The sequence below is a fragment of the Hirundo rustica genome, chromosome 1 (genome assembly GCF_015227805.2).
Source record: "Hirundo rustica isolate bHirRus1 chromosome 1, bHirRus1.pri.v3, whole genome shotgun sequence".
NCBI classification, from domain to species: domain Eukaryota; kingdom Metazoa; phylum Chordata; class Aves; order Passeriformes; family Hirundinidae; genus Hirundo; species Hirundo rustica.
The window spans coordinates 75632840-75658284 of record NC_053450.1 but is presented as its reverse complement, the minus strand read 5'-3'; the positions used below and the strand labels follow the sequence as shown (position 1 = coordinate 75658284).

Genomic DNA, 25445 nt, shown 5'->3' with positions numbered 1-25445 from the left:
ATCAGTTTCAAATGTGACTGCAGTCTGACGTTTTTACTGCTCACAGAGCCAGGGGTCTTTGTTTCATGGGACCCCACAATTGTTCAGGTTGGAAAGGCCTCGAGCTCATCGGGTCCAGCCCTCACGCCAGGCGTGCCTGCTGCAATGTCGGAACAAGTTCCCTGGGGCTTTGGACAGTCTGCTCCTGGAAACTCTACATTTCCCACATAAGAAAAGGACCCACTTTCTGACCTCTTCTGAGTTACAGAGCACATGAACACACATCATAATGTGTCTCAACAGAGCATCAGACTGCAGCAGCCTTGACCCTGAGATCTGCTCAGTTGGTTAGAGCATGGTGCTGATAACACCAAGGTTGTGGGATCAATCCCTGCGTGGGCCATTCATTTAAGAGTTGGACTTGATAATCCTTATGGGTCCCTTACAACTCAGAATATTCTGTGACCTGTAACTTAATGCCTCAGAGTCTCAAACAATTCAGGATGATGAACTTAGGTTGTTTGCTGTGCGTCAGATATTCCTCAAAACTGCCAAAACTGTAGGTGTGGCTCTGCAAAGACTGCTCTCTGACATGAAATACAGCATGAGTCTGCAGGCTTATTCTGGCAAGGACCAGGTTATGGTATGCAGCAAGCTTCTGCAGTGAGGCAGTGATGCTGGCCTCTATTGTTGTATGAAACCCAGTTATTTCTCCACAGATTCCAAAGAATTTTATGATTGTTTATAGAACTCTGCTTCAACCAACAACCAACCTAACTGAAAACAAAACAAAACAAAAACAAAAACAAAACAAAAAAACCCACACCAAAAAATCCTTAAGTCTTTAAAGACAACAAGGCTTTTACTTTATGATTTTCATGATAAATTAGATACAATTTCCTGACAACAGGGAATAATGCCTTTATGATAAAACCTAGACTTTATGATTTCTTTGCCCGCAATAAAACACAAAAGCTGTTCTTTGTGTAAAGCAATGAGTAACTGCATCGCCTTCCTTTATAAGAGAACACTGTTGAATTCTTTCTGTATTTTTCAACTGCCTGAGAGGTACCTGGTGGCTACAGGAGGTATTAGGAGTTTGTATTCTGTGGCACGCCTCCCTTCAACACGGAAGCACACCTCAATGGGAATCTGAAAAGGGGGGGTAACTATTAACTTTTGTTTCAGTACTAGTAAGCAGTTAAAAAGTCACAAACTGTTGTAACTTCTATTCTTCATAAAAATACAGAAGTGCAGTTTCTTTTAACAATAAGATGCTAAAGTAAGATTTTGAGTGAAAAGCTCCAGTACCATGTCATTTAGAGAACTAAATTTTCAAGGTCAGTGGAGGTATGGATTTGAACTAGCCGTAAAAAACACCACTAAAAATTAAACAACTTTTTTTCCAACATCTTACAAAATAGGCTCTTGAACAGAGGCGAAAAATCCAGCATTTGACACAGATGCTAGTTAGAACAAGATATTATCTTAACTACAAAAATCTATCTGTGAAATTAGCTTATCTTGTGTGATGCAAGCTCTGAAAGGAGACAGAATTATGGAAGTTCTGTTTATGTCAGAAAGAGGGAGACCATGGAGAAGTTTGGTAAATCAGGAGATCCAACCACGTAAGACTTGGGCTGCTTTTTGATTTGCTTATTGCACAGTTCATAAGACTAAATCATGTGATTTACATTCTTCCATAGCAGTAACAGTTATAAACTTAGCTGATACTGTCCCAAAGACCTGAGGCATTCAAAGCTGAGATGTGTAATAATTTTCAGAGTAGGTTTCCTCTGCCCTCATTGGGCACCATGCAGCATAAACGGTAATAGGGAATGAACAAGGCACTGGTTAAATTAGGCTACAGTCCTCAATACATACATAGAACAATATCTTTAGGGTAAAACACTTCCTTTGGACAGCCATACTTCTGCAGATATATCAGGTTCAACAAAGGATATGAAACATCTGCTGTGAGGTTTTTTGCAGGAGAAAAATAGGAACTGCATTTCATCACAAAATAACCTTTATCAGGTTAACCATCTTCCACAATAAAATCTATTATTCCATTCTCATTCCTAGTTGGCATATGTCTAACTTTTTTTAAAAAGCATCTGTTTTGGATTCCTTAATTTCTTTCTGAGGACCGTAGAGCCATATCATGTCTCTGTCATCTGCCAGTGTTTCTTCGTACTGAAGGCTGCACGAAGTCGAGAAAAGCTGTACTGTTGTTCATAGCTCACTGGAATACTATTTTGTGCTTTATATTTATCAATGAAAGTCTCAAAAGACAGGCAGTTTTCTACAAGTGCCGAAAAGCAAATCAGTCTGGCACCCTGCAGATTACTATACACATGACAATAGCCTTTGTTAGCATAATGTATTATAATGCATTGTGTAGTGGGTCTCTGAGGTTTAGTAATTCCTGTCAGCAACCAGAATAAATGGAAATAGCTTCCAGGAGATGCAAGGCCTATGAAAAGACTGTTATTTTTCAAGAACTAGAAGCATTCAGACTCACACATGCAGCCTTTGAAACAAAATCTCAAGAACAATCTTTCATCACAATCATTTGTGAAAGTCAAATGCCATAATTGTACTTAAGAGAATAAAGAGAAATTGAACTGAACACTAGCAGTTCTGTACATTCCCAACTGAGGGGAAAAAAAAAAAAAAAAGAAAAAAAAAAGTTTTGGTGCATTCTCTCAGGCTTGGTGTGGTGACAGCAGTTTTTGATTTTGACTTTTGAATATGCTTAAACACTGGATTTGTTAGCTGAAAATAGCCAGGTTCCACATAAAAATAGGCACACCTCTTTGAAGAGGCTGTCTAAGCCACAAATGAGAGCATTTTTACTTACTTTTAATGCACAACTGTATTGAAAAAAAATCACTAATACAAGATAACAAAGCATAACCTGGATGGGATGAAGGTGCACCAGGATTGCTGAACTGGAGCCATAACTCCCATGCAGACTGGGAAAGGAATCTCTTATACTACACTTGCCCTGTTTTTATGCCCTTCCCTTGGACAACTCCCAGTGACCTTTAGCAGGGAGACGGTACTAATCTAGCTGGAGCTTTGATCTGAGCTAGTATAGCTGCACTAGTTTTCTTATGGTGCTGGGAGTTGTTGACATTTTTAGTAAAGTTTTTCGAATTTTACTAGTGTACAGCAAATAAAGGCACAATGCCAAAACCCCAGAACCCTTCAGATCAATTGAAATTACTAAAACATCTTCAGAAATGCTCAGGTTACAGTTGTTGATACTACAATTGATAATACATACTACTGTCGTTATGCAGAACTGCTTATTCTCTGTAGCATTCCGCTCTTCTGTTTACACCTGCATTTCTTCCTGTATTTTTAAAGCTCTCATCGTTGGTCTGTTGAAGTTCCCGTTCAAAGATCAAAGGCTTTATCAAAACTATCCTTTAATATCATGCTGCACTCATACCGTAAGGCAGCAGAAAATCAAATAAGCTCTGTTGCTAGAATTCTACAAGAACAATCCTTACTTCCAAAGCATTGAAATGCTTTGACCTCAGCAGAGTTGCCAGATGCAACACCCAACAGCCGACTGCAATTGCAGCCTGAAGCTGCAGTGCCACTCTGCATGCACATTGCTTGCCTCTGCAGAAGCTTTCACTGTTCAGTCTTCATCTCTTGATTAGATTAAATGAAGGTACAGCTGTAACCCTAACCAAGCCATTTATTCTATTTTTAACCTTGCAGACGTGCATAGAAATGCAAGTGGGGGGAGAAAACAGTGTTAAATTAGGAGAAAGACAGGAAACATCCTATTGGTAAATCTGCTTCCTAAAATCTTTCCCGATCTGAGTCGCAGGGAATTAACACTGCTTATTCCAGTAGAGCCAGTCTCTAATGGTCTGTGCCACATTTTTGTGGACTACTGTTACCATCTTCTCCAGTCTTCTGTCAGGCATCACCTTTTACCAAGGTAATGACAAACATCCTGAAGGCCACTCAGAATCACAAAAAAGCCAATTTCATCCTATTCTCAGAATACACCATCTGTAACAAAATCAGCAGCTGAAATACCTTCCTGCTTTGCATGGTTTTTGCTATTGTTTGCCTGAACTAGAGCCTGGGTTTTTTCCACTACATTTTGTCTTTGAAATAGTAAAGCTGCAAGCACTCTAGGATTTAAATTGTAGAGGGCTCGAATGATGCAAAGCATTAATTTATTTTCCTGAGGCTTTGTTCCCTGTGGGCATTGAGAATATCATAAGATGGTGGAAAGGGCTCTCTTAGCAAAATGAAACTAGTTATCAGCGTTGCAACTGAAAAGATGGAAGGATGCTGAGACAGAAATAGAAGGTCCTTCTGCTGCCATGTCTCACCTCCTCAAATGGCTTATTCCTGAGCTTAGCAATCTTACCCACCAGCTGCTGTGTAAGTGTTCTTTGGAACCATTTACCAGCACAACCCTCTGCTGATCAGGGGTGGGGAAGACTGCAGTTTGCAGCAGCTGGGGGGGAATGGCCACATACCACCTGGGTGCAAGTCATTATCCCTGACAGGCAAACTGACCTTGCTCGGGTGGGAGCTGGGTGGAGATTGAGCCTGTTCTTATTAGGGCCAGAAGGAAACCTTCTGGGAGCAGAACTGAGTACAGTGCCTTTGGTCACCCATTTGCTTGCCTGTCTAACCATGTTCAACACTTCTTCAAATGGCTGCTGAAGAGGGAAAGAATGCTGTTTGCCTTTTACTGGCAGTGGGCAGGCCCTGTGTGTTAGCATGCACATGTGGCATCTGGCAGCAGCAGCAACTCCACTGCTCACTAGGACACTAAATGGCATTGTGTCATTTAGTGCCACTGTGTCACTAGGACACTAAATGGTCCTTGCTTTCATGAAAACAGCAAATTATAAATGAATAGCGGGCATCTTTGTATCTTATTTTATTTATTGGACTTTGAAGAAAGATTTGACAAAATATTCCCTCTATGACTGCTTTACAGGTTATTTGCAGTGAGAGTACAAATGACTGCCATCTGCCTACGAGTGTTTCCAGCAATGAAAGAATTCACCCTCTTGTTATACAGTTACTTTTTAATAACTGAATTCTCAGCCACACAACCCCCTCTGCTCTAGATTGTCCCCCCTGCTTCAGTCATACCCTGTACAAGTAGATTGGCACAAGGAGTGCTCAGTTCTTGTAGCTTCTGCTCTTACTGTTCTCTGTAGGGGTGATAGAGCTCTATCGCAAGACAGCATCAGATTAGTCAAGTAAAACACGCAATTGTTACAAATAAATAGTAATTCCAACTCTAAGAAGTGGAGAGGAAAACTGAAGATGGATCTTTATGCAGGAATGTGAAATGTTTTGTTTACCACACAGAGGGTCAGAACACAGGACCTCGCACTGGCCACTCAGTGACAGCCCTTGGGAAGTTCCTGCAGTCTGGGCACTTGGAGGCTAAACAGGACAATTTCTGACACCCTACCAAAGAATGAGAGTGAAATCCCAGCTGTCTTAGTGGTGGTAGGACTTCAAAGACTAGTTTGAAAAAACATCTGAACATGTAGGGGTGTGACAACTGGATAAAAAGAAAAGAGCTAGCTGTTACGATACTAGGTGGTAGGCTAAATTATAAGAGTGGTTTTAGAGTCTTACAGACTCTATTGTACAGCTAATGTGCATAATTTACAGGGTACACAGACTTGTAATCTGACAAGAGGAGTACCAGAGCATTTAAGGTCCCCAGTTTTGCACCATTCAGTCAGCTCACTTCATTAATAATCACTTTACAATAAATAACAACGTAAGAACAACAAGAATAATTGTTACAAGAATAAAAATAAGAAGTAATTTTTTAAATCACAAAATCAAATTAAATAACCAAGTAGGTGTACTTGAAAGTATGCTTTCTTATAGGGAAAGTCCTGTAAGGACTGTCAGGACTGTTCTTCAGTGAGTGCCTTGAACTGAAGCCAGACCTGCAGCTGCCAACAGCCCCATCAGCTCAGATGGAAGCCCCAGGACTGACCAAAAAATTAAACAGCATGTACTACCACTGTACCAATTGTCATGGGCTTTTCATGGAAATCTTCCTTTCCTGTATGAACTAAACAGCACACTCTTTAATGAAAATAACAAGACCTGGTGAATTTGCAGCCTGAGAGCACCATGTCTGCAGGACTGTGCTAAACACCTGTGCCTTGCTATCAGACTTATTGCATACCAGCAGTACTCTTTTCAGCAGCAAATTTAAACCCCTAGTCTTAGGTTCAGGTCAGATCTCTGGGTCTTGGAGGACTTCAAATCTTTAGTTACTAAAAAATTTTGATAATTGGTTTAGGAGTACAAGTGTTTTTTAACCAGATCGAGTGCTGTAAAAATCTGGGGTTTTGCTGTTTGTATAACAATAGACCATTCAAGTACAACCACTTGCAGAAACCATAACATTTCTTTCTCTATGCATCACACTTGGTATGTGAGAAAAATTAAGAGTAGGAATTGCTTCTAAAGTTAAGGTATCTCTCTTGTGTACATGTGTATTTGAATGCAAGCTAAAAATAAATATATAGTATGTGTATTTACCATTGGTAGCATTATCTACTCATCAGTAAACAAATATTTTAGTCCAGGAGGGCCTACCTTTTCTTGTGCATCCCTTCTGAAATATAAACTTTTTTTTTTTTTTTTTTAATTTTGTTCTTTCTAGCTCTGTTTTGTGATGTTTTGGACACCAAACGTGTCAGAGAAGATTTTAGTTGACATAATTGGAGTAGACTTCGCTTTCGCAGAGCTCTGTGTCGTTCCTTTGCGCATCTTCTCCTTTTTTCCCCTTCCAGGTAAAAAAAATTAAAGGAAAATAAAAGTTCTGTAACCTCAGTAGCTCTTTCAGAGCATAAGCATTATGTAATAAGTTAATAACTCTGTCAAAGAGCAAGACAAGCTGGACAGCAATAATCCAGATGTTTCAAATTTCTAACTCTGTAATTAAATGTAACATCTTTTAGTGTTTTCTGCTTCTACGACAAGACAGTTTCATAATAAAGGTAAATTACAAATACAAGAAGAGGTACATGTAGATATCTTTTTTTTGTGCCTGTCTGTTACACCATGTGCCACACAGGAGACAGATGGAAAATTTTCCTTGGACTTCACTTTTAGGAAGGAGATAGTTTGGGATTTTTTTTAATGAAGAAAACAGAGTGGACTGTCTAATAAATTGGTTTTAAGAGAGGAGCTCTTAGGAACAAGTGCTGTCCATAACTAATTTTTTTGTTCCTTCATTTGCCCAAATCAGTGTATATTAAAGCAATTTGAACATAAGATCTACTTCCTTTCTAGTAGGGTGCAAAGTTACCAGCAGTAAGTTTTACAATGGTTATTTCTGAACAGTGCTCTCTGCATGGAAAAGCTGCATATGAGATGACTGACTTTTTTACTATTCTTGCCTCTTTTTCTCCTATGTTTATGAACAGTGACTGTCAGAGCACACTTGACTGGTTGGCTGATGACTCTAAAGAAGACATTTGTGTTGGCACCCAGCTCAGTGCTGCGGATCATCGTCCTCATCACCAGTCTCATCGTGCTGCCTTACCTAGGGTAAATCAGTATTCCTCACAGAGCCCATGGGTTTGCTGTCCTCTTCATTCCTCTTCCCTGTCACTTGATAGCTGAATTTGCATAGCCCAGAACATTTTCTCCAAATACTAACCATGATACAAAGCCTAAACAGTGTCACTATCTGGAAAAGAAACATTGACAAATGTACAAGCGTGACTGCTCTCGACAGGCACAATAGTGATGTCCTTTTGGAAAAAATACACAAATGTCAAAGAGGCAAAAACCTGTCCTAAGGGGAATTTATTTCCATGTTGTTAAACACACTGTTAAGAAAGCTAATGGGAGAATATCTTGTTTATAAATTTAATAATCTATTCTACAGCACACTGTACAAGACTTAAAATCTTAGTCTATAATTTGATTCAGTGTGCTTCTTTTACTAAACAGTGTAGCCATTAAAAACAAACGAGTCCTTTAAAATACCAGTTATTCTCTTAGGCAGTGTATTGTGTCTTTGAAGAAAATATTTCTATCAGCAGTTTGGTTATATATGCCAGTGAAAAAGTAATTATGAGTCATGCATTCTCACACAACAATGACTGCTTTCTTTCTATGCCTCCAACAGAGTTCATGGAGCCACGCTTGGAGTAGGATCCCTTCTCGCTGGTTTTGTGGGAGAATCCACCATGGTTGCAATAGCGGCCTGTTACGTCTATAGGAAACAGGTAAGAATGAGTCCCTGTGGGATCTGATGAAAGCAGGTGATGAGTACAGCGGATTTTAGTTCAGATTAAGTTACACTTCAGCAGTGTAACCCCCCAGAATCCTCACTTCGGTTTGCTTCCATGTTAAGTCTCAGGAGTGTGCAGCTAGTAAAGCCTTTGGGCTGAAATAAAACCAGAAGGTGCCCTCCAGCTGCTAATGGGCACCTGGGCCAAGGGATATGCTGGTCTGCAGTCAGAGAGCCTCTTGCTTCTCAAAACACGTGTATCGTGGATATCCTGTCCTTGCCACCAGCAGTTCTGTGCTGTGTATTTGCTACTGCAGTACAACATAGCATTTGTATGTAGGCATAGGAACTACTCATGTACATGTACCCAGCTTACAACGTGTTTCTATATGTATATAGAATCACAGAATCACAGAACGATAGAATGGCTTGGGTCGGAAGAAACCTTAAAGTTCCAAGTTCCCACCCATGGAAGGTGTTATGTCGTGTTACATAGTATATACATTTATATCTGTATGTATACACTATGTAATACTTATATCTCTGCATATATACTTTTATTTCTTTATAAAATCGGCTGTGCTGAAAATTGACAAGGAGTACAGGTGCTTATGGTTTTTTTGCCATCTAGAGGAGTGACTTGAAACAAGACATGCTGCTGTAGCAGTTGACACTAAGAGCTTATAAGTAATTAAACAGGTGCATTTTTACATATTTTAAACCCTACAATCCTGCGTGTGTGGAGTAGTAGTGATACATGAATTTTGAAGAAGTTTCCTCTGAATTAAGTCAAACACAGGATAAATATTGACTGGGTACAATGCAGTACCTGCATGTTGTTCCCTTTCAGTTATGTGTTCAAGGCACCATGTAGGGCACTGGGTCCAACTCCAACTAGGAGAACCAGAAAGGTGTGTACATCCTTCTGTAGTACAGAAGGACTCTGATGGGAACAGAAAATATAAGTACACAGTGACTTTTTTTTTTTAATTAGACTTCTTATTAAGTGCCAAGTAGAAATACTCACCACTTCTATTAAAAAAAAAAAAAAAAAAAAAAAAAAAAAAAAAGAAAACAAAAACACCCTACAGAAGATGAAATATCTAAAAGCCTTATTTTGGAACAACCTAAAATCAATTCTGACATGTGTTGGCAATGTAGGCCATGGCAAGAGATCAAAATGTACAAGGTTCATAAGACAATAGAAGAATCATAATCTCTATCATGATTTATTTGTCATGTTTGCCTTGAGAACCAAAGAGTAAAACTTTGAGACGCTGAAATGTCTTGATCTGTGGTTTCACAGCATCCTCATTTGTTACCTAGTTTGTTACCATAGTAGCTCACAGAGTCTTTCTGGCCAGGGACATTGTGCTTAATTTTTCTGAGTGGTAAGTGCAGATAGTAGGAGGAATAACTGTGCCAACCGAATTTATTCTTTATTCAGTGTGACACTGTGGCAGAGCCAACCAGTAGCTCAATACACCAGGTTATTCTCACCTGCAGTTGAAGAGCTGCAGATAAAATGTTGTGTAGACACCTCTGAAATTTTGGAACTCTGATACACCCATCTCAGCTGAATCAATAATACCTGTGGGGAATATTTTGTCAGCTGTACAATTGTTTTCAGTAAAACTAGTCAGCCTGCTGAGAAATGGGTAATAAGGAACAGATGCTTCAACTTGTTTTGCAGGGGGCTGAACTCTTCTTAGCTTTTCTAATCCAGGACATCCTGGATGAATCATAGGACCCTTGAATGACCTCCTGCTTGTGGTAGCCAAAAATACTCTAATATTACTTGGCCTTGGTGAGACAAGGGATCACAGTGGATCAGCAACCCTAAGAAAAGCCAGAATGCTCAAATCTTGTAAAATTCCTGACATTTGACGTGTGAGAAATTGGGTTGTCACCTCGCCTCCCTCCATAGAGAAGCTTTTCTTTGCCCACATTTTGTTTTCCTTCCTTTTTTTTTTTTAATAAAAAGTCTGTGATGTAAAAGATTCCAGATGCTCTCTTCTCTCCAGCCATGCTCAATTGTTTTGGATGTTGCTTAGCATAAGAAATGCCTGATTGCATTTATGTTAGAAAGGAAAAAACTGAGCCCCAGAAAGGCTGTGGGAATTTTCTAAGTTAAGCCAAGCTATTGGTGGCAAGCCACAAATATGACACAAATATTCTAGTTGTTTATAACATACTCTAAACAAACCATATTCTCACCTCACTTCTCCCAAAGCCGGTGGGAGTGTGTTCATGCACAACTTACTGATAGGTTTCTGGATGCTTGTTTCAATCTAGAAAAAGAAGAGGAATGAGAATGAGACAGCTGCAGAAGGTGAAGACTCTGCAATGACCGACATGCCTCACACGGAGGAAATGACAGACATCGTAGAAATGAGAGAAGAGAATGAATAATAAATGGGATGCAATTGTTCTCTGCAGGGACGATTGGAGTGACGCTTCAGCACCTTGTCGTCTCTCATACTTTTTTGTTTGTTTGTTTTTATTTTTGTAATAAAGAGGCCTTGATTTAAAAGGTTTCAGATAAATTCTCTAGCATACTGAGTATGCTCTCACTGATGAGGGACCTAAAAAGAGGTCTTTGCTTCTTTTTTTTTTCCTTTGGGTTTGGTTTTTTTTTTCCAATTGAATTTTTTTTTTTCTCACTCCATGCAAGCATAAAAGATACAATTGCATCACTGTAGAGTCTTCCTTACTTATGCATCCACCTTCTCTGGACAATCTGCATTTGTCAACCAAAGCCCTGCTCCTGCGCGCCTGTGTGTGTGTGTGGACCTGCACTCGCACGCTCGCACACGCACACCGCCACGTGCCACTGGCTCAGTGCTACTGCCATAACCCCACCCCCTCCCCTCCCTCCTTTTCCTTCCTTTTCTTGATGAGAAATGGAAAAGAAGTTTGGAATACAGAGCTTTATTTTACTTGCTTGAAAATGACTTTGCTACATAAACTAATATACTATGGTGAACTGTATCTTTTTGTTTGGCCTCATCACTAGAGCTTATACTGCACAGGGTACAAGGCAGGGAGGAACGTGGGAGTCTCCCCGTAGAAAGTGGAGAAAAACAGGTTCCTCTCATATGTTGAAAGTGTGTGGATGTGGATGTACACACACAGGTACATGAACAGAGACATACATATATATATATATTTATATATATATGCATATGATAAATAAAATACACACAGGACAAGAACTCTATTTAGCTTTCATTCCATCAGAAATATAGTAATCTTTTGAAAAATATAAAGATTTAATTCAGAATTTTCTTGATTCAAGTCCCACCTTACATATAATTTTCTTTAGGAAAAAAAAACATGCACTTTCCTCTTGTGAAGAGGGTGATGGCAACTGATAGACTTTGACTGTATTTGAATAAAACAAAAATAAATATTGACAAGCTTTACCAAAGTTCTTGTCCACTGATCTAACTTTAATTTTTAAAGGTTGATTTGTTCTCTATAATTATTTCTGGTGCCTCTATATTAAAAGATAATAAGATGAGATCACGTATGCAGGATACCATGCTAGATAACATTACTACACATAGTTCCATTTTATATAATCATTTTATATAGAGATGTACACATGCACGTGTGTGTGCATGTGTGTGCATACTTCTATACACATGCACACGCACACACAAATGTATGTCTTGCTATGATGTATTTACCTATGCAGTAGATCAAAATCCATATGGTGAAGCTCCAGTACTGATGGTCCTCCAAGCTGAAGAGTAGGGTCTTTGATGCTGTGTTGGCTCCCAAGGCATCGTTGTGCAGGAGCGAGGAGCCGTTCGCATCAGCTGCGGAGCCGTGCGCTCCGTGCGCTTGTGGCTGGAGCCTTGAATAACAGCGTCAGGTCAGTGGGAGAGTCAGGTTGGGTGGAAATGAAGGCTGTGTAAGAGGTGAGGGAAGCAGGGAGGTTTTGGGTGTCACCGATGCTGCAGTGGCAGCCGCTTGTGTTTCTGTGCTCTTCTGTGTTTGGCTGCGGGGCAGCGCTTGTTACCGGTCTTGTTGTAGCTTGGGTCCTTTCAGATCTAATCATGTCAGAGTCTGGAAACCATTGTCCTTTATCCTATATCCATAAATCAGTTAATTTAAACCTTATTTAGTAAAAGTATATTTTTCTAAGTTGTGGAAATTATTATTTAATTGTGGACAAATTCTGTTTCTAGATTTATTTGCCAGGTAGTCCCAGCAGTCAGAGAACTGATCAAAACTAAACATTACTTTAAATGTTTTATCAGTATATGTGTATGTAGACATACACATGTGTATAAAGATATATATATTGTATATTATGTACATTTATTTTAAACGACAATACGTTTCCTATTTTTCCAAGTTCAGCTAAAAATGTCTCTACGAAACTACTGAGTTGACTAGTAACCAGTTATGGCCATCATGAAAGGCATTGTATCAATGAACTTTACATTTTATTGGAAAGATTTGTACCAATTTGTTACATGTGGGAATACAATAAGAAGAAAATGTAGAAATTACTGTGTTAACGGGCAGATTTGCAAAATCAGTTTACGGTTAATGAGCAGGGGCGCTAGGAGGGTAAGACTAAAACCAGTAACCGTGTCTGCTGTATCACCACAGGGTAAATACTTTTTGACAGTAATTTTAAACAAATCCTTTTTAAAAAACCTTCAGACAAATTAATGTGTGCAGGATGTAGACTGTACACATTCATGAATACAGGTTCTCAAACAGTCATATGTATATAATGTGTACATAGACAGTTACAGATCGCAGTGGCCATTTGAGGTCTCCTCTATTCATGTAGTTTTGGTTTCTCCAGTACATTTGTTTCCAAGTCCACAGGATGCAGTTTTTCAGGAACTGTAGAGATGAAGCAGGAAAATATTTTTGTGTAATATTTCTTTTGATACATGACTAAAATTCAAACAGTAGTATTTTTGAAGAATTTTGAGTGTTACCAGGGTAGGTTACTAGGTAATTATTGCACCAAAAAGTAAAAAGCTGAAAACAAAAGATAGCACTGAGGCTTGTACTTTAGATAAAAGATGAACAGATATTAAAAAAAAATTATTGGTCATACAGAGTCAAACTAATGGCGCTGTAAAAGATAAATTTTCAGTTGTGTGTGTAATACTGACTAATCCTTTACTTTGCAAGATACTGAATGAGCACAGGAGTGGTGGGATTTGGACAAGAACTGAAGCAGTGACATAAGGACGTGCATTGCACGTCTTCCTGCTTCCTGCAGGTCATGTATTTCTTTCCATTTTTCTGCTGGATTAACAAAATGCGATGACATTTCTGCAGGGAGTGGGTCCCAGCCCGCCCCTCGGACTGGCCCAGGTTCTTGCTGGTGGGCAGGCAGGGTGCTCAGCAAGGAGGAGCTCTCCCTCTGTCCCTTGCAGACACTGGGCCTGCTGCTGGGACTGTTGGCAGGAGCTTCAGCAACCTCCTGAAACCTCGCTGCTCCCTGTTAGTGGCAAATTGAGCTGGGCTGGTGAAGCAGCCGGTGGGATGGGCTACAGGCTGGGAGTGGGCAGACATCCTCTGTGGCCAAAGCCCCAGTCACAGCGTCACTGATAGTGTCTCTGTCAGGTAGACGCTGGTACGTGCCCTGTCCTGCACTTCTTCCTTTCCCAAAGTACTTCCCTGAGTTCTAGTGAAATGGCTTAGCCGTGTCTCTCTTGTGCTGTTGCTTGTGAAATGGCTGTCTATCTCTGTGGTAATTATTTTGCAATAGAAACCCAACCTGTTTCTGTGTCAGAGAGCTGGAGCACCGTCATCTCAATGAACTCACGTGGAGACTTGGCCTTTCCAGACTGAATTACCCAGTCGAAGTTACAATAAAAAGTTGATCTGCATCTTAGACCTTGTGTTGCAGAGCAGCTCACACAGTGGGAAATAAGAGCAGAACACCGATAAGCTGTGGATTAATGTTCCTTGGCTTTTAGTAAGTACATAAAGTTGTGTTAATGTGTCTCGAGCTTTCCTTTTCCTGAATTAAGAGAAAACATTGCAGGTTTTTTTTCCCCTCACTGCCCTAATCAGGCTCTCACGGTCACGAAGCAGGGGACTTGATGGACAAAACTCTGCATCTCTCAGCCAGTGCTGAAGCCATTGGGGTGCCGCAGAGGGTTCGCAGGCATGGGACGGTCCCGCTCCCCATCCCCCGGCACTGCTGCTCCAGGCAGGAGGGCTCAGATCCCTGCTTGTTTAGATAGAGCCGCCCTAAGTGAGAGCATGGGGTAAGTAACAGAGGAGTCTTTTTATTTTCTACTCATTTTGGTGCTAAATATTTCCTTTGAGCAGGAGATTTATATCTGGCTCCTGCTCGGCGTTTCGCCGAATCTGCAGCCAGAGAGAAGCGGCCCCAGACGGAGGGTTGGCTGATGAATGCAGCTGATTCAGGGCAGGCCACGGCCCACGAACAGAAACCTTTTGAAGGCAGGAGCGCCTTCTTTTGTGGGATGGCGCCTCGTGCTTAAAAAGAAGGGAGAAAGGATGCTTTCAGGCCTGGGCAGCCAGAGGCGTCGGGCATGGTTTTGTGTCGGGCTGCAAGGTGGCAAAGGGAGTGGAGCATCCCGCAGTTTCAGCGTCCCAGCCACCTTGCTGGTGAAGTGCAGGGTGGTGTAGAGCATGGCGAGGGGGCACGATGGGCTCCGCCTCTCCCCGAGGTCTTGTGGTTGTGCCGCTGTTGGCAGAGGTTGGAGTGCAGCTGGGTGTTACCTGGGGATGTGGCAGTAACCCTTGGAAAGCCATGGAAGTGTGAATGGGTGTGTATAGGAGAGTGTTGCGCAGGCAGCTTTAATTATGACCTTTGAATAGTTCCTGGGAACAAGGGTTCAAGTCTAAACATGACCTCAATGTGGGACTAATACTGAGCCATCTTTAAAAATTGCCATTTCAGCTACATAAAAGACTAAATGAAACAGCAGACCTTACACCGTTAAGCTGTAACAAAGTTTAGATTAGTGAGCTGGCATGGGAGAGAAGGTGGACAGGCTGAAAATCTGATTGTATATCCCTCCTAAAGACAGCAGCGTGGTGTGGAGATGAGGGAATCAGAGGGCAGAAAACACCATTTCCCTTTCAGCTGCCTTGGAGAGGGACTGAAGATGAGGAGCAGTGTGTCCCTATAACAAACCATGTTGGTTTCCCAGTAGAGAAGTCTTCAGAGACAGGAGTGTGAAACATCTTTGAAGATGATTCAAGCAGCAACAAACCAGCATGCAGGTTTTATAATGTGCAGCAGGGAGGCACTATGTGTCTTCCAGTTTCTGAGTAACTGACAGGGCTGCACTGGGGAAATGTCACTTAAGTATTAATTTAACATGACAAAATTAAACATGACAATTTTGGTGGCAAATTGGCATGTCCCAAATACCAACTTAACAATAAAATGTTAGGATTTCCTTCCCTTGGTCGTGTTTGGCTTTCTACTAGAGTACAGCAAACCATACATTTTGTAGGGAGTAAGGTCCTGTGGAGGGGCTGCAGCGCAGAACAGGCTGTGGGGGCTTGTGGTGGAGTTCCAGGTAGGAAGAGGAGCTCTGAATTTATTCTGTGCCCTGCAACACACTGTATAGCAGCCTGGCAGCATCATGAAACAAGGCAGAATTGTCAGCTTAGCAGCAAGCTGGGTCCAAGCATGGTCACAAGCTGCAGCAGCCCTGCAGAGCAGCGGGAGGGCATGGGATGAAGCGTAGCCCTGGCCCCAAGCTCGGGCTCGGGCAGCTTGTGTGGATTTGCTTCGGAGAGCCAAGTTCAATTGTCAGTGCATAGATGCAATCCTCAGCAAAACCACGGCCAGGCTTCTCAGTAATTGGCACCTTCTGAACAAAGAGGCTAAAGACAAAATACGGGGGCAGAGAGATCGAGCTTTAGGCTCGGCTTGGAGCGCAGACTTGCACAGAAGGGCATTTTGGCTGCAGCTCCTGCAAATTAATGGTAGGGTTAGAGAGTGAGCTTCAGACTCAGCATTTCATAACTGTGACATCTAATCCATCTCAGTAGAACAGAAGAATGGCAATATATTTTTAGGTGCTCTTTTGTCTATAATCCCAAGGGGAAACTTTTCCTTAGTTTTACCAAACCTTGTCACTGCTCAAATCGATTTATTAGTTTTACCTCATTATTTTCTGTCATTCCGAGTTCAGTGTCTTCAGACATTTTCTCATTTTCTTCTGAAAGTTCCTGCTAGGCTTATTTCGTCTGTTGGCATTTTGAGAAGGAAAATGTAATTGTCATGCTGACTGAATGTCAAGTAGCGCTGTGATTAAAAAGTAGCTTACAACAAAACTCTTCTTTGACTTTTTTTTACTTCTCACTTGCTAAGCTGAAAAGGAGAGTCAAGAAGTAGGAATTGGGAGGCATCTTTATCTAAAATCAAGAATTCAATGAGTTAATTCAAGTTCATTCCTTAGCTCCAGCCACCTTGTGACTTTCTAGTGAAAACCTTTACCCAGACTTTTCCATCTAAGTTAGCAGTGCATCCCCAGAGCAGCACAGAATAATCTGAGGCATGCAGATTTTGTATATTTCACTTGAAAATAGGGTCAATCCATTAGCTTTAAAACTCATCTAGACATGACCAGCCTGTATCAAAGGTGGCCCTGCTATGAATGGAGGGGGCTTAGCAAGAAAACTGCAATCCCCTTACAACCTGAATTGCTCTCTGATCCAACCAGGAACCTGGAGAGGTCCCTTCATCTTAAAGGACTTAAGATTGCTTGCCTTTTTTAGACTTTTGGTTCAGGACTGGGAGACAGTGCCTAATAGGGGTCTACAGTTTAGACATGTGACCAAAAATGTTGAGCTGCACAGATTCTTTTGCTGGTGACAAAACTTTGGTATTGCAAAGCCAGCTTTACAGTACCCTCCCACCCTCTGGGAGCCCACACCGAGAGCAAAGCAAAAATAAGCTATTGTATCTGCAGATAAAGTATTTGAGTACTGTACTGCACTTCTCCCATTAACTCTCTAAGCAAAACTGCCTTGGGAACAGCAAGCAATTGCACTTATTACCTGCTTCTCCCACCTCTCTTCATGTGCATCATTCACCGTTAAAAAAAGCCCTTACCCTTTCTCATAACTCCGCTTTGTAATCAAGGTAATGCAAAGTTAATACTTCATTTACGTAATAGAGTGTCTTGGCCAATCTTCAAATAAGAGCATATAAATCTCCTCTTAGGAAAGGATGTAAAAATTGAAACAGCAGCTTTATCCATAATTCAGAAAAAACCCAGGACAGAAATGCAAAGTAAAAATTGCAGAACTGAAAAAAAAAAATTAATTTCATTAACTTTTAAGGAGACTACTGTCTGGGTGGCAAGTAAGGTGTATGTACACATGCAGAAAATAGCAGAGCCTGGAACTAAAGTTCATTGCTCAGTTTTGTAGTTTGATCTCCAAAACAAATGTAACTCTGCTTTTGTGTCTATTATGATGAACAAAAAATCCCTCCTAAGCTATGATGAAACAACTGGAAGACTACAGGCAATAAATTAACTGGTTACTTAGATCAACTGATTTTATCCAAGTTTGCAAGCACCACAAAACTGCAAAAGCAAAATCTAGAAAAAAGTTAAAGATACCTATTTTTGTAGATGACATTTCCTTGCCTATTATCATCAAGTTTTTCACTTGGTTTAATAAAATCATTTGCAATATCTTTGTATATTTTTAAAAAGCAAATGCACAGGATGCAAGGCTTAACCTGTGTTTTCAAATGGCAGAAACAGCCCCCACCATCATAAAGGCAGTCTAGCTCAGATCATGTCAGGTTTTGATCTTTGAGAACATTGCTCTGTCTGCTCTCTTATTGTAGATAATTCAGATTATTTTGTGGTGTTACTGCCTCTGCCTTAGTTTTGTGAAGCCAAACATCTGTGGAGGGTTTGTGATAAGAGATTTGAAGTTGGGATTGCAGGTAGTGTCAAAACCCCCTGTGCTGCTTGTGCTGTTTGGCAGGGCATTTTACCATCACAGGCCACTGAAATTCCAAGTGGACTTGCCTCTCTCTGGTGGAATGGCTGTAGTGCATTTCATGGAGTTTGGGCAGCACAGCTTAGCAGCATTCCCTTTGAGAAAGACTTGTTTCACCTACATGGGATAGAAAGCTTCTGAGAGTGCCTGAGGAGGAACACTTGGGAGTATAGAGGATCAAGTGTGTGTGTGTGTGGACAGAGACAGACAAATGGCTGCAAATGAATGAGCTGAAATGTCCTTTGCAAGCGCCCTGCACTGTGTTACCCTGCAAGGACCATACTGGTGGGCAAAGAGAGCAATGAGCCCTTCATGTATCATCTTCAGTGAAAGGTTCTCTGGCATTCAAACGTTACTGGGCATCTTAGTAGATCCTAGTTACTAGGGAAAAACAAACTTTGTAGTGCTAGGAGCACTTTGTGTACTCAAGCAGGGGCAGCCACAAGGACACTCTAGAGTGAAACTAGAAATGTTGAGCAAAAACTAAAGTACAGAGCAGCAGCCGAGAACTGTTTTGTCTTCACAGCAGGAAGTCATCATGGAGGCGAACCAAACTGTGTAGTGGTGACTCCCAGGAAGTCTCAGTTCTTCTCAGTCATCAGTTTCTGAACAAAGATAGCTTTGACCACATCATGCAAGGTCAGACTGGACCGTTTTTAAACCAGTATTACAAGCACAGAAGGTTCTCCAGTCTCAGAGGGGTGCTATACAGATAACATTCAATAATGCTGGTCAAAGATGTTTGGATACTACAGGGAACAGTGTCACAGAAATGCCTAAAAATACTCAATTCATATTTGCATGTTCTAATTGTGCCTTTGGGTTCTCTAAAATTGACTTGTTTTTAGTTTTACGAAATACTTTTAGAATTGAGAGTGAGAAGTAGTGTCTGGAAGCAGCATCCTAAAAAAAAAAAAAAAAAAAGGCAACCCAAAATCTGAAGACTTTTGCTCAGGAAAGAGGGGAAAGGAAGTTTGGGAGCCTCATCTTTTCCCATCCCGGCCCTCTGACCATGGATTATTCTGCAGGACAACATCTTGTTCTGTTCTCAGCAGGCTAACAGTGCTGAAAGAGGCAAAAGCAGTAGCTAGCCACTCTTTGCCAGAGTTGCCCTGAGATTAAAGTCAATTATCTATCAACGCACTTCTGTAGAGAAAAGCCCCTATTTTTCAGTTTGTTCCAATAATTTGAAGGCAAACCTGAGAACTAGGCAAATGCATATTTCACCTGAGAGATACTGGGTTTTCATTTCTTTCACAATATCTTTCAGCATCAACACCAGATTCTTTCTTAGGATAAAGCTGTCTTTATGCAAAGCAGTGTGCCTAATAGCCATCCTCGACTACTTAAACAAGTCAATTTTGCAAGGACTGTAGGTGTCAAGCCAGAGCACTGTTTGGAACTACAGTACAGGGATCCTAGATTTTAAATGAAATGTTACCTCATGCATCATTTTCTATCATACTTGCAGAATTCCAGTTCGTTTATCTCAAAATAAATGTTGCTTTCTGTAATTTGTACACATGCTAAAGCTGCTGGTATGTTTTTTTAATGACTGTTTTTCTTTGCTTTAAACATGTGGTTTTCTTTAAACAAAAATGAAGGTTAAAACTTTGTACATTTTTAAAACGACTGCTAAGGTCAGAGTATAAAAGTATATGTCGCATTAAAACTGAGTGATGTTTATGTATTTAACAGAGATGTATGGTTTTGCATTGTTAAAAAGAATGATCCATGCTTTCTTTGAGGGGGATCTGTGCTCCAATATTGTCCAGTAGCTTTCATATTCTAATTACTTTAATTAAAGTTCTAACAGTTTGCATATGATTCGTGATTCTGATTGCTTCTCTTTTATTAATTCTGATAATCTGACATGGTATAAAATGCTCTTCTCATTTGGAACAAGCAAAATGTACCTCCTGGTGAGAAATCAATCCAACACTCAAACTGTTTTTGAATTATGAGCATGATGCTGCCAACTGCAAGGTCTTAACTTGAAGTTAATGAAATCCAAAGGTATCCATAAAATGATGCAAAGCAAGCTCTTTATTTCTACAAAGCCTCCAAGTGTTGTTGATATGGAAATACTATGGTCAGAACACTTTTTCCATACCAAATCCAATACTTTTATCATTCCTGTTAAGCTGACACTTAGTATTTATAAGGAGAACATTATCCTCGTTAGGCCGAGGGAAACTCAACTGTCAGGAGAAGATCCATCCATCTGGCAGGCCACCAAAGCTGTTCTTACGAGCTGCAAAAGCATTCTTAATCAAAAATGGTTCTATATTTTGATCACATTACTTAAGTATTCCCAAATGACCAAATGTGAGCCATCCAGAGCCAGTGAGAAGACAGGCTTTTAATGTTTTGACAGTTGAGCAGCCACTGGTTTTAAAATGGTCTTGGAGAGGTACCATGGTAGGATTTTGCTCATACTTTGCTTTTGACCCCTTGGGATACTGGTGCCTCAGCTCCCTTTAAACTGGCTCACAGCTGAGAGATCCAGCCTTAGGGTCTCGTGCACCTTGTGGGCCCTCCAGTTCCTGCCTGTTTCTTCTTGTCTCCTCCCTCTGGGCCTCCATGACCACCGTCTCATGCCCCTGGCAGCTGCGAAGGGCTGGGAACAACAGCTCTGTTTCTCCTGGACCTTGGTGCAGGGCTGTCCAGGGGACACTCAGAGAGCCCTGAACCGGCTCTCACCATGTCCAGCTCCCCCATCCCACTCCAGCCGTGCAGAGAGGATTGCCTTATGTCTAGTCACGTTCCTGTCTGAGTCTGGGAGGGCTGAGCATAACCAGGGTATCTACACCAGCGAATGTTCCACATCTGTCCCACGCCGGGCACGCACTCGCTGGCTGCTGGCACGGCTGTCCCACGCACAGAGCGGTCCCTGACCTTCCCAGAGCACTGCCCTGCCAGGAGGCCACGGTAAGAAAAAAAGTAGGGGAAAAAAAAAAGAAGGAGCTTGGGTAGGGCTCAGAAAAAGTTACTGCCCTTGTGCCTGCTGATTCTCTGCACCCGCTGATGAGGCTAGGCCAAGGGAGCCAACATCCCACGGCTCGGAGGGCCAGAGCCTGTTTGCAGACAGGTTTGAGAATTACTGCCACACCGCTTGGCTTCGAGCAGACTGAGCAAGGCCAAGCAGCACAGACAGGGTCACATGGGGGCCAGTTTGACATTTCTCAGACTAAGCATTCTCATTGAGGGACTTTGCAGGCTTTATTTCACGCTTCCTAAGAAACAAAGGGCCTGATATGAAGCAGGTAAAAAGTAAGATATTCAGTATGAGGGCAAATATCATTATTACTTCACCTTCTTAGCTTGTAGTCTTGAAAGTCTCTTCTCCCTCACACCCATCAGCAGCCCCTTCTCTGAACTCCATTGGTCATGATGACAATTAACTCTTCCATCATGATGTATATTGAAATATAATCCATTTTATTCCCCCAAAGGGCATGCACTGACCTCAGATGAGAAAGTGCCCCACTCCAGAGAGAAACCCCCCCACTAGTGGGTGGTTCTGCACAACGTTCACTTTTGTGTCCAAAAATCAGTGACAATGTGGCAGAATGCAGCTCTGCTGGAGGAAGACCTACTCTGTGCCAAGGAAAAGGGCTTCTGACCCAGACAGGTAAAAAAGTACTGACACTAACAGAGGTATGGCACTAAGGGAGCAGAAACCTGTAAACAACACTTCTGAATGAGGATGTGTTGGATGACCACAGCACTCTCTCAGTCCCCGTGGCATGCATGGAGGCCCACAGGGAGGAAAACCAAAACCTGAGTGCTGCTTGACTAGCCAGGAGAAAGTCAAGCAGCAGTTATTAACTCCACACTGTTCTGCAGCTGTGAGAAATGGGCCTCCTTCCTCTAGGTGACATAAAAACTGTGTCTCATGAACAGACAAACATTTTCCTGGCAGCTGGAGCCAGTGCTCCCAAACACAGCCAAAACAGATTGCTCTGTGCTGAGCCTACCTACCATACACAGGTAGTTAATTCCCACATCCTCCACTGCAGCGTTTTTTTAAAGAACCAGGGGTTCTGGTGGCAAGCCCCATCGATGATAACAGTCCCTGCAGTGCAACAGGACACCTCCCCAACTGCAGATCTTACACCTTCTCTCCCAGCTCCTCAAAGAAAACTTCGCACCATTATTTCCTTTGAATTTTCCATGCTGTTGTTTTACATATTTTTTGGGAAGGCAGACATGCCAGAATGAGCATCAATGGGGTGGGGTGTTGGGAGATTGTATTGATACCTGAACCTTTCACACAGGTGCCTTATAAACAAGGTGATTGTTGAAGCTATCACAGATTTGTTTTAAACATCCCTAAGCGCTGCTCCAATTAATTTTTCCTTTCCTTTTTTTCTTTTTTTTTAAGTAATGTTTCCAGCTACCTACTACCTTTTAGAAGGCACTGTTTTGTGCAGTTGAAAGAGGTTTTATGTTTGCAACATATGTTTGATGAGACAAAACCCAGAACATCTGAGTGAAGGGAGCTCTAAAGAGGGCTCATCAGCTAACGAACATCATGGAACCACTTGGTTGTCTAAAAGCAATGTCAGTATTAGATACCAAAAGCCATGAGTACCCAGGAGTCGTGGGCCATCCCCTGTGGTAATATCTGCAGGAGGTGCAGGAGGTCAGTGATGCTCTGAGTGGGTGTTTGCTGGGGAAGATCTTAGGGGGCCTGAATGTAAGATGTGAGTCTGAGGCTCCCAGGAAACAGCTTGTTCTGCCACTGTGCAAGTGCTGTTTAAACAAGGGAAATAAACTATTAACTCACTGAAATTCGGTGGGTTTCTTGCTGTTTTAGTTATAAACCTTCCCTTTCCTCTATGTGTTCAACCCTATTAGCCAAGCAGCTCAGCAAAGTCCTCTGAGAAGAAATTTTATTGATTCTTCTGTCTCCCTTTTGAATATAATTCAAAAGACATGCTCAGGTGAGAGGACAGAAACTGCTCTAAACTGCTGCTTCCTGAAAGGAACACAATCCTCCGAAATGCAAGTGCACTGATGATGCAGTTCGTTGGCACAGAAGCTGAAGTTTGGCAGCAAGAGATGAACCTGCCTAGAGGAGGCAAGAAGCAGGGTCTCACCCAAGCTCTTACTTTCAGCTCTGAAGAACCACTCCTTGAGCAAAACACCCAGGTCTTCTGTATGAAACAAAGGCCAAAATGTTATATGCAATACTGAAAAAAAATTCAAGTAGAGGGCCTGGAAAGAGTTTGAGTGAAATGGACACATTTTGCAGGTTTATGCCTCCTTGCTCAACATAATTTATTATTTGTCTTACCCTTCATACAAAACAATAACAAAAAATGTTATGATGCAGATGACATTCAGAAATAGTAATGATGACAGTAATGGTTCAGCAAGTGGTCCACCTCTAAATATATAGCCTGTTCAGTTTTACATTGAGTATGCCTTTCAGCTAGAAATATTTTTCATCATCTCATTAACAGCAGTACAGGCAATAATATTCTGTTTTTCAAGGTACTTTAAATCTTTTTTAAGTATCTTGGCTACAACTGTTTTTTTCCCCTGTATAATAAGGACCGTAAAAATAACATATGCTTTGTGCATCTTCAACTGCAGTTGCGAACTAACAGGTTTATACATCCTAAAAGTTGTTTGATTTACTCTTGGACAATGTGAGAATCCAAACTCACCATTTCTCACCATACATTATTTTTGACATTATGAAGCCTCATGCTGGTGAAGCAGGAATAAGTCATCACAGAACCACTGCTCAGAATGATTCTGCCTGTGAAGACTCACATGCCTCAATACATCACCTGAAGGTTTGGATGAATACATAAACAAAACCAGATACTCAGCAAAGAGAGGGCTTGCTACAAATTTCAACTCCTACTAGCAGATCCTTATTAAAGATATAAAACAGATGTACTACTTGATATTCAAAAAGCTAAAAATGTGAAGGCATGAAAAATCTCAAGTTCATCTTACCACTTCATTTCACAGTGTTCCACATGTCTTCAAAATGTCTTTCACCTCCCTATGCACTAAGAACTTCAACTAACATATCCTGTCACACAAGTCTCTAAGGCTGATGCTGCTAATCCGAGGTCCTTTGAGATCACTGGGTCACAAGGCACAGATCAGCGGATGTCTAGGTCACAGGGCAAAGCATTTTGGCCATACCGCATTTCCTCAGCACGGTCGGAATCTGTGTATCACCACCGCGCTCTGCATTCGCGGGAGCGCCACGGCCAAGTGCCAAGCCAGCAGAAGCCCCGGCTGCGCCTCGGGAAGGAAGGCAAGGAAGGGCTCCGGGTGCCACCCGCTGGCCGGTGTGGAGCCGGGGCTGTCCCTGGGCTGTCCCCTGGCCTGCAGGGACACCTGGGGACACACCCAGAGGGAAGGGTGGGCTGGCCCTGCGGGGGTGAGGGGCTCCTGGGCTCCCCTGCACAACCACTCCGAGCCCGGGGGCAGCTGCCGGCCAGAAAGGAACATTTCCAGGGAATGTCTGTGAAACGCCCTAAGACTTTCAGAAGGATGGTACTTGTTTCATAATTATCGTAGCCTTTTTTTTTTTTTTTCCTTTTTTTTCCAAATCTAAGATGTATGGTGCACAACAGATGTAACAAGGGCAGTGTCTGAATTCTGTCCCATCGCAGCAAGACACAAGTAGTTGCAGAAGTGATTCTAGAAAGGTAAGAGAGGTGGAGGGGAAGAAAGCACCCACCCTGTTCAGCCTAGATAATAAGATAATTTCAATAAAGTGAGGGATTGGGTTTTTTCAATTAAAAAAACCCTATATTTTTCAGACTGAAAGCCTGACGCTGAAGAGCAAATGCAGAGACCACCTAGCACAGCTCTTGCAGCACCTGACTGCTGCAACAGCCCAAAGGAAATGTATCCCATCAAAGAGACCTGGTGGGCAGGCATCTAAAAACACCACCCTAAACCCTCCAATTCCAAAACAGGGCAAATTGGTGATCACATTCAGTGCCTTCCTTCCTCAGCATGCCAAGCAAACTCCCAACAACCCTGATAAACCAATTTTTAGTCAGTACTGACCAGTTCTTCAATAGCTCAGTACCTTCAGGGTGGTTTTTTTGCCAGCCCAATGACTTACACAGGAGTTGTGAATGGAAGTAAGAGAATTTCATCAGCACCTAGGCAGAAATGAGTACTCTGGGGAAAGGGGACTAGAGACACATGCATC

At 41.7% G+C, this 25445-nt stretch overlaps 1 protein-coding gene across 1 annotated transcript in view; it reads left to right on the top strand.

The window, feature by feature from the left end:
• Positions 1-20074, top strand: part of ANKH (ANKH inorganic pyrophosphate transport regulator) — a 106375-nt gene extending 86301 nt beyond the window's left edge. The window contains exons 9-12 of the mRNA XM_040060131.2: positions 6674-6803; positions 7440-7563; positions 8150-8249; positions 10550-20074. Coding sequence (XP_039916065.1) covers positions 6674-6803; positions 7440-7563; positions 8150-8249; positions 10550-10666 — 471 coding nt within the window. The 3' untranslated portion in view covers positions 10667-20074. The remainder of the gene's footprint in view (positions 1-6673; positions 6804-7439; positions 7564-8149; positions 8250-10549) is intronic.
• The last annotated feature ends 5371 nt before the right edge of the window (positions 20075-25445 follow it).